Source organism: Parus major, chromosome 3 (assembly GCF_001522545.3).
Source record: "Parus major isolate Abel chromosome 3, Parus_major1.1, whole genome shotgun sequence".
Lineage (NCBI taxonomy): Eukaryota > Metazoa > Chordata > Aves > Passeriformes > Paridae > Parus > Parus major.
The window spans coordinates 32660804-32670561 of NC_031770.1; the positions used below are offsets into that span (position 1 = coordinate 32660804).

The 9758-nt window shown below is 43.3% G+C and overlaps 1 protein-coding gene across 4 annotated transcripts in view; it reads left to right on the plus strand.

Annotated features, from left to right (window-relative positions):
- Positions 1–8632, plus strand: part of MRPS18A (mitochondrial ribosomal protein S18A) — a 21492-nt gene extending 12860 nt beyond the window's left edge. Inside the window, exons 6-7 of one of the 4 annotated variants that reach the window (XM_015621565.3) lie at positions 7825–7990; positions 8114–8632. In XM_015621565.3, the coding sequence (XP_015477051.1) occupies positions 7825–7969 (145 nt within the window). In that variant the 3' untranslated portion in view covers positions 7970–7990; positions 8114–8632. Of the gene's footprint in view, positions 1–4216; positions 4324–7824 lie in introns of all 4 variants that reach the window. The other 3 variants (XM_015621566.3, XM_015621564.3, XM_033512609.1) reach the window with 3 other exon arrangements.
- The last annotated feature ends 1126 nt before the right edge of the window (positions 8633–9758 follow it).

Genomic DNA, 9758 nt, shown 5'->3' on the forward strand with positions numbered 1-9758 from the left:
GGCAGGCAGGGGCTGAGCAGCCAGAGGGGGCCCATCACAGGTCTGTTACATTTTGCCCCATCCCAGTTTCCTCCAGTCAGCAATTTGCCCTCTGCCTGCCCTTCCTATGCAACCAAGTCTCTTCCCCCTCCCCAACCTGAATGGCCCCTGGCCTTTGGTGGGTGAAGGGAAAGCCTGCAGCCGCTTCCTGCTCTGTGCTGGGCACTTGGAGGTGCTAATCCCCTGTTTATAACCTCACACTCTGTTTCCATGGGGATGTCAGAGCGGTGTAGGAACCTCGCATTAGCAAACCATGGGGTTACCAGAGGCCATGGGGCGGTCACTGGGAGAGCTTAGACTGCAAGGCTGAGGATGGCTGGAGACTCCTGCATTTCAGGTCTGACTCTATAGTGGAGGTTTGAGAGAGGCTTTTGGAAATGCTGGCAGGCTGCATAATGGGTATCAGTGAGGGTCAAATTAGAGGACTCTACATTTGATGCAGCCCTGTAGCCATCAGATGCTTCAACTGCAAGAACTTCTTCCTTGTGTCTTAAAAGTCTTGGGGATTCTTTAGTATCTGTCTTATCTGGCATCTGTGGGGTGGAGCACATTATCTTGTTAGCATTCACATTGCAACCCTGAGTAGCAGGTTGAGACTGGAAATGGTAAATGCGGTATCTTGCTGGAATCACACCAGGACTCCAGATCTGAAGCCCTGACTTTTACAAATTGTTCTATAGACCTTTAGTATGAACAAAGAATGAATACCTCCGGATACATTCTACATGCAAGTAGGTGTGCTACACCTCCAAATTAATTAAATTGGTGGTTACTGCACTGCTAGCCCATCGCTACACTACCCTTGTTTTTCTCTTTCCAAAGAGGGAATGTAGCAGGCCCAGTGGAAACAATTTAGAAAAAGAGAGCAGAGCTGTTTCCTGAGACATTGAAGCAGACAGACTTTGGGGTCTGGGGTGGAGACAAGAGAATAGGATCAAGAAATAGGATTGAAAATTTTGGCAATGGGCCTGACACTGTACAAATGAGTCCCAAAAGAGGTAGGATAAACTGCAGGAGTACTTCAGGAGTGTTCTTCTGGTCCCTCATGATACTGTCTTCTCAGCCTGCTGGAAGGCAAAAGCTCTGTGTGTTGGAGCCTTGCAAAATCCTGGCCATTCTGTATGAGTTTTGACTGTGTGAGCCCCCACCTGTACTTCCCTCATTGCTCTCTGGAGCAGTAGCTGGCATGGCATAAGGCAGGAATTACAAATTGCTTCCTTCCTCTAGCCTGAAGTGCACCCACATGCTGAATGACTGAAGTCATTTAGCCTGTACTTACTTTGGGAATGAAGCCAGAGCTCTTATCAGAAGTTTCCCACATAAATGACTTGTCCAAGCTTACCTTGTCTTTGCTTCTGTACTTGCTTCCAAAGCTTCCTGTAAGTCTGCAGTAACTTGGGAAGCACTCAATCTGTGGTGGTGCCAAATGCAAGTGAGCTGACAGGGGACAAAAGGGGCAGAAGTGGGCTTGAACTTCGGAGTGGAATAAGCTGCCTTGTCCGGTGCCATCAAAATGTGTCTGGGTCATCCTCTAAATGTGTAATATCAGGGCTATTCACCTGACTTAGCTTGTTCCTTCACTGTGTTTCTGTGTACTGGATTTTTAAGTGCCAGTTCAAGAAGGGATCAACAGGATCTAAAGAGAGCCTATTATAGCAGGCGGTGCATTACATAGTTAAGTGATGTATTTTCCAAATCTTCGAGCTTCATCTCTTTTTGAGATCACTGTATTGGCTGTTCTAGACATCTTTACCAGTTTGCTTAGATGAGAGGTAGCGGTGCCTTTCTGCACTACTGCTGTAGCCCTGGGAATGTCAACAGGGAGAAACTGAGATGCCACATAATATGCTTGGGCCCCTTGTTAAAGCTTTTCCATGACAGAAACGCAGGTAATGTCAGCAAACTGTTGTCTGTGTCTTTACTCAAAATGGAAAAAGTTTTCACTCTTGTAAAGGAAGGGCTTCTGAGAAGTCACTGTCTACTCCAGATGTTACACACTTGTGTGGGAATTTGTAGTGTCTGGGAACTGCCTGCCATCTTACACTGAGCTGAAGAGTTTTGCTCATGTCATAGAGCTTTTGACATACTACATGATCAGCTGCTAGAATGACTTCCCTAAGATAGCCTTAGGGACTGATTTCACTCACACCACCTGAGACTGAAGGAGATTTGTCACTTCATTGTGAAGTGGGAGTCAGAGCCCAGTGCCTCTGCCATGCTACAGACCTGAGCATTGAATTACTGCATGTAGACTCAGAGCAGTAACCCCAGCCTGGTCAAAGTCTGGCAGATTACTTTGTTTGGATGAGCAATCCCTTTCATTGTTTTCCTGTCTGGCAAAGTTCTGGTTGGTGCTCCCTGTGGCCAGGCTTCTTCCAAGGCTGTGTCAGTATTCTTGAGAGCAACTTCATTTGTTGCCAAAAGAAGGACAAATGAACCTGATGAAAAACTGATGTGTCCCTTAGACAATGCACAGGCCAGCTACATGGGAGGAACTCTACGGCTCCTAGGCAAAGGCACTAAGGGAGTATATAATGACTGAGGAGCTGCATTAATGTATACTTTTGAAAACACTAAAAAATAGCTGTCCCTCTGCTATTTTTTTACTGCAGTTGTGGCTCTCTTGGCCAGAATGGCCCATGTCACTCTCACCCTGATTAAAGTGAGCCTGTTTCAAATCCAAAGAGTCTGGCATGCACTGGCTAGCACCTAGCTGGGATTAAAAGGTATCATGCCACCATATGGAACTATCAGCAAACTGCCTTGTTTTAACAAGGGTCAGGGGTGCTGACATGCCATTTAGTGTTGTGAAGTGTGGATTTATCATGCAGAACCCCCCTGCTTCTTAAGAAGGTGCTCTTCTGGTGCTTATTCAGTGATGTTTTCCAAAAAGCAGAATTCCTGCTCAGTTTTCTGAACTGGTTGTACTATCTCAGTTGTACTAACTTTGGACATTCCCGTCTACGTGCCCCAGATTTCTCTCCAAAGAGATAAGGATTTCCCTGCTTTGCATTGGATCATTTGGCAGCTGGCTTTCTTCTACCCACTCCATCTCCTTATTCTGTTTCCACTACTGGAATTCAAGAAGAGCAGAATGCTTTGAGAATATCTGACCTACAGATCCTGCCTTGAACTTGGTTATACAGCTGGCTAGCATAGTATGGAACATTCATCCATGATATAATGTAACACAGAGGAGGAGATTGGGAACTGCAAAAGAAGGCATAACATGGAAATGAAATGCTAAGCTTTGTGGTCCTGAGGGTGGTAGGAGATGCATAAGAACACCTTGTGGTCAGAATTCAACTGGGGAGCATTCCACTTCTCCCTCTTCTATCCCTTGTAGTTGGGATAAAGGATAGAAGGCAAGTCCAGGTGAGACTTGCTGTGATATTTCTCGTTTCTCAGACTTCAGTTCTTTGTATTTTTGCTTTCTGCCTGATTTGTTTTGACAGTGATAGCTCATGAATGTTACCACTTAACTGCTTTACTGGCTATGGTTCTTTTGAAGAAATGCCCTTGGGAATAACCCATATCATCCATGAACTCTTGAGTGTCATGTCCTCACCTTCTCTTACTTATATTTGTCTGCAGAAGTTGGACATTGAAAACAAGTGAAGTTTACCCTGTCAATGCAGAATTACTCCCTACAGTTTATTTTCCTCATGTTTGGCCCCGTCTGGGGCTTTCACTCTTTCCAGGGGATCATTCCACAAGCAAATTTGTCTTGCAGCCAAGGATCATTCTCTCATCCTCAGCCTGTATTCTCCCTTTTAAAACTTCCTGCTGTTATTTCTGCATTTGTTCATGCTCTAGCCTGGCATGTTCCAGTTAAATGCTGCAGCAACAAAATATTTTCACTAGCCTGTCAGGCTGAGGAGGTTCCAAGCAATTTCACCAGTATTGTGCAGGGTGACAGTCTGTTCCCATACTCCAGAGTCATGTGTGTGCAGGCCACATCACATCAGAACCATTTGGGAAACAGTCAAGCTCAGCTGTAAGTCAGACCTCTTCCTTTCAGTAATGGAAACCTGAATAGTTCAGTAGTTTTCTTTTCAGCATGGAGGTTTTTGCATGGAAAATGTGGGCTAACAGTCTGTCCAGAACAGTCCCTGATTTCAAGCCAGCATCTAGATGCTCTTTTAATATGAATATAGCACTTATGTTCTTCTGGCAGGTCCAAAGTATTGGTTAAAACACAACACCATGAAGTTGTTCCCTATCCAAAAGGACTAGGGGATATCAGAGGTTCCCTGACTCTGGGGTCTGTCAGCAAGAGGTGCTGTAAGTATGTGATTTTGAGTGCTCACCTTCTACTCCATTTCCAACTTTCTATTGGAAGAGCATATCTTGGCACAGATAGTATCCACGTCAATTCCTCCTCTGTCACCTGAACTGGAGGAGTCGGTCTGTGTTAAGCAAGAGGCAGGCTCCCTACAAATTCCTCATGAATTACAAAGTTCTCAGGCTCTGTGGACACCTCTTGTCCCTGGGAGCAGAATCTGGTTTCCCTACTATCAGCATTTCACTCCAGTAGCATGTGGTTCCTCTCATCTGCATGGAAATTCTGTTGTGCATGCATGTGTATTCAAAAGCAAAGAGCCAGAGCAGCTGCAGGTGAGCAAAGCCAAGAGGTGTCATGGGAAGGGATGTGGCAGGGAAGAGGCAGCCTCGCCAGCACTTTGATCGAGTGTTTCCTGCAGTCTGTAGCCCTCTGCCTTCTGCTCTTAATCCAAACAAAAGCCATATTGAAAAAATTCAATGAGGGTTCAGAAGTTCAGACTTGAACTATACCAACATGGCCTTTGCTTGAGCTGTGTAGAGGACTGTGGTTTTCCCATATCCCTTACCCATGGAAGCTTTGTGCCTATTCCTTGGTCTAAAGTGGCAGCCTCCAAGTGGGAAGGCATGCCCACTGAATAGAATCCATGAAAACAGACTTCCACATGCTACAGAGATTTTAGGCTATTAAAATGACTGCAGGTGAACTAACCATAGTTGTTTCCATCTTGCTTATATCTTGCCTTTTCCCATCTGGGTAATGCCACCAGGGCTCCTGTCACACTTTATCCAAACTACTCATTTCTGCACTTGGAGTCTAGGAATTCTTGTTCTTGCTCAGGACCCTACCAGTTCCTAGGACTGGCAGCTCTGTTCCCCTTTGCCCAGAGTGGGAGCTCTGCACACTGAGGTGACAGGTTAGGACACTGCAGACCAGATGCATTTGGCATACACCTAAAGGGTCTGTCTTGACAACCTTCAGCTATTTGAGAAAATTCAGAGTGTCTGCCAGTGTGTGTAGGTGATTATAAAAGCTCCCCAAGACAAACTTTGTTGGATACAATGAAAAGTTGGGAGACTTGGCTACAAAAGGGTGTACCCTAGCTTGCATGGATGGCAGAGTTTGCAGAAAAGTCCTGTGTGCTGGGCTTTGAAACTCTCCTATCTGAGTTTTGTGGATTGTTTTTACTCACAGAAAAAAACCCCAGAGCTGGGAAATCAGTAGGAAATGGAGTTAGTCAGAGAGGAGAAGGAACTTTGTAGACTGACTGCTCCCAGGCATCAGGCTTTTGCACTGCTGAATCAAGGTAAAAAAAAAAAAAAAAAAAAAAAAAAAAAAAAAGAGGCAGCAAACAAAATAGGACAAGTTTGAGTTTGGGACAAAGCAAGTATTAAAAGCCCTAAAAGCAAATGTGCTCCAGGAAGGGAAAGCGTCCAAATGTCTGTTTCAGCTAACAATGAAAAGCCCCAGCCTGCAGTCCCCAAAGGAAGCCAAAAGCCTGGACCAGAGGGCTGGATTAGACCTGCTCAAAAGAGAAATAACAAAAGCTTTAAAATCAGGCCATTACTAAATCCTCCTTCCTATGCAGAATTGGGGTGTGCACTTCCAGCCCCCACACAGAAACAGAGGGATTTCTTAAAAAGCCACTGTCTGTCTAAACCTGCATGCAGCATTGATGTGTATCTCACATTCACACATTCACTTCTCTCCCAGTGAGATCATTTATTATCACAGGAGCACTTTCCTGTAATCATGTGGACACGTGACCAGAATTGCACTTGGCACACTGATGCATTAAAACAATTTGGGATTTTTTTTCCCCTCCTTTTCTGTAAGTATAGTCTTGCAATACCAAAATTTGTGCAATGGCACCCCTCTTGCAACAAGGGGAATATGAAAAGGAGGACCTAGCCCATGTGCCCATCTAATACCCTGACAGCTTCTCCCAAAGGAGCTGCATTGCCATGGTCCTTTGCCACATTCCAAACTGGGGACCTGCGTTTGGTCTGAACTCTGTCTCAGAACTCCCCTTGCATGTGAAATTAGAGACAGGAAAATCTCTCCTACTTCCTGTCCCAATCCTGTTATGTGAGTCCACTAATGCACTAGCATAGCATTACAGGTCAGAAGGGACGAGTTTAATGCACGTATAGGAGAACAGGTGGCTGGAACTTGCTCTGTGTCGTCACCCAAACCCCTTCTGCTGCTGCTTCCAGGTGTTTTAACTGTCGTAAATAATTTTGAAAGTGGCTTGATTTCAGAGGTGGAAAGTTCCATATGTGATTAATTTGTCAGTTTGTGCTGTTAGGGAGTACTGAGGAAGAAAAGTGCTAAATGTGCTGCTGTTATGCAGTCTGTAGCTGGCTGGCATAGCAGGCTTTCTTTGTAATTCTAAGGAATGTGCCAAATGCCTTCAAACAAATATATTACATGGTCTCTGTCCAAAGTTCTTAATATCTCAGATTTGCACGATGCAAATAAAAGGTAACAAAGATTTTGTGGGGAGGATGAGTGATTGAGGTTACATTAAGACCATGGGATTACTCAACAGAAGCATGCAAGCATCGCTGGACAAAGTTTATCAGTCTGTTCCAAATTCTAGTTTGTTGGAGCATTGTTTGTGTGCAGATTATGCTAAGGTTTTACTTTGGATCTTTATTGTCTGAAAAGACTCCTCTTTCTCTAAGGACCTCTATTCCCCTCTCTACTGGTAGCAAAAGATTCAAAGCCTAACAAAACTCCAGCCCACCCAACCACAGGGTTAGATTTCCAGTAACTGATTCTGGATCTGAAATCCCCTGCCTGTTTGCAAAGCCAAGTCTAAAACTTCAAATGGTAAAAAGTAGAGGATATTTGCCAGAGACAGCTTTTCACAGAGATTTGTAGTTGTGATGATAATTCCATTTTAATACCTCTTCCACTGTAGGTGCTGACGTCCTGCACTAGCAAGCTGCAATAGTGTTGTACAGAGAACACTAGAGCAAATTTGGCCATATAAAAATACAAGACTAGGCAGGAAACCCATTCCATGCACAAGTAATAATTAATTATCCCCCCAAAGTAAATTTATTCATTTTTAGAAGCTTTCTCACAGAATTTAGCTTTTGTAATTAGTTTACCTTATTGAGACCAGCTGTTGAAATAACACTTCCTCTAGAGGCTGGATATATTCAGTCTTAGACTTAGTTGCAATGATTTGGCACTCCAGCTGCAGGTGGACAAGTTGCCAGCAGCCTGGAGACTACACCTGATTTGTTTTATGAAACTGGAAGTCAAGCAGGTGCCGGTGAGTTCAGTAGAGAGATGAGCTTAGAAATTCCAAAACAAACATAAACTCCTTTCCCGTGGTCACTTCTGAATTGAGGGAGCTCTGCTCATGGTTATTCCTTTTATAAAGAGGCATGTTAGGGAGGCAAAAGCTATAGTGCCTTCCTTCTGCTTCAGTTGGAACATTTCCTTGATGATCAGTCTCAAACTGAAGTGTGTTTGTGTTGTTTTGACAGGTACCTGACCCGCTGGCCCGTCAGATCTGCAAAACCCATTTGGAAGAGGGGTCCTAAGTGGTGCAAAAAGCCCTTTCCAGTTGGACACCCTTTGCTGAAGGATAATGTCAAATATACACAAAAGCCTCTCTGTTTAAACCACTAGTTGCCAGAACTGGCATAGTCAGTAAGCATGTTTTCCACATGTTCTGCTGGGTTTTTTTTCAAGTTTGTCAATATCTCAAATTTTCTTATTCCAAAATTGTCCTTAGTACTCTATATTGTGTCCAACTGTGATCTCTTCCTCTAGGAGAGTACAAGAGCCATCAAAGCAAAGTTCAGTGTGCAGGATGATTTGACGAAAGCAAGGGGCAAAGACTTCAACCTCAAAGGCAGAAAGGATCTGAAGGCTTTTGTTTCTTTATGTTCCACAAATGGGTTTGGGAAAGGATGTTGTTTCCTTCTTTTCCCAGCAGTGAGTGGTGTTTCCCCATTAATGCGTGTTTCAACGCAGATTTACCTTATTTATGCTTTTGTACCTGTGACACAGATGGAAGAAAAATCTCTCTGCAGCACTGTATTTTCTCAGCAGTAGTATAAATTTTTAATGACTACTGAAATTATTTTTTTTTATTATCTGTACTATCCATAATTTGCAATAGAACACCTGTGGCAGTGGCAAACAGGTGTGTATCTTACATGCCCGCTTAAGAATTCCTGGCTTGTGCTTCACTCCTGAATCTGGCAAATACACAGTGTTGACATCCTTGATGACCTGGCCTGGTTTTTTCCCCTTGGCAAATAAATTTTTCATAAATCTTCCATGCCAGTTATACTGTTTCTTCTTGGAAACTGGGATAGTTTGGAATTGATTATCCATCCTCTAACTAAAAGGTGGCACCATTTCTTTCCCCGTGTAGTACGCGTACAGATCTTCCACCTACTGACCATTGCTAATTATGGGCCTGGTATGAAAGGCTCATTAAATTTATCATGGTCATTACTGTTTTGGTTCCATTTCTTTGGTATTTATCTGGGGGCTACAAATAAATACAGAATTTTTATGTACTGCTATGCTACTTAACTTTGTATTGCTTTTATCAGAATCATCTGCTAATACCATCAGCATGGACAAGAACAAAAGGTAAGGATAAACCTGTATTATCCAGGAAATCAAATTAGATTTAAATGGTTCTTTTTAGCCTTACTTTGTGAAATGAAAGCCCTAGATTCATCCCGTTGGCCAAGACCTTTTGCTTTGGGAGACATAGCCAAGACTTCGTTAACCATACTGAGATAAAATCTCTGGCTGACTGTCTCTGTTTTATGAAGCTTTGAAAGGTACAGCCCTTCAGAAAGGAAAATATTTTTTTTTATTCTCATACATACAGAAGTTACTCTGTCTTCTAGTCCAGGTAGCTCTGCTCAGTGAACTTTGCTAATGGAAAAGTCACTGGATTAAACCATTGTCATGAGATGAACCGAAATAAGCACATTTTTCAAGACCAGGTAATGCCCACAGCTATTTTCTTCCTACAGTTTAGTGACATGAGCTGGAAAGACCCCTCTAATTTTAGTGCAGTCTTAACATCTGAAAAGCAAAATACTCTGTTCAATATGCCTTTCTAGAGTTCAGGGTTTAGTACACATCTCTTATATTATTACGTCAGCTTTCTACTCTGACTGCCTCTGCTTTTGTCATTCATAGGTGACAGCAGGTATTCATTCATGTTTCCAAATTCTTGTGTAAGCATTTGGTAATCAAGACAGATGGCCTAGGTTTGATTTCTGACCTAGAGCTTGCCTGTCAGGGAAGAAAATGGCATTTGTTACTATCTAAAGGATTTGCAGTGACACATTACAGGGAGAACTTGGTGCTAATAATGTCAAGGTTGTGTTCAATCCCCATATGGGCCATCTACTTAAGAGCCTTGTGGACCCCTTCCAACTAATAA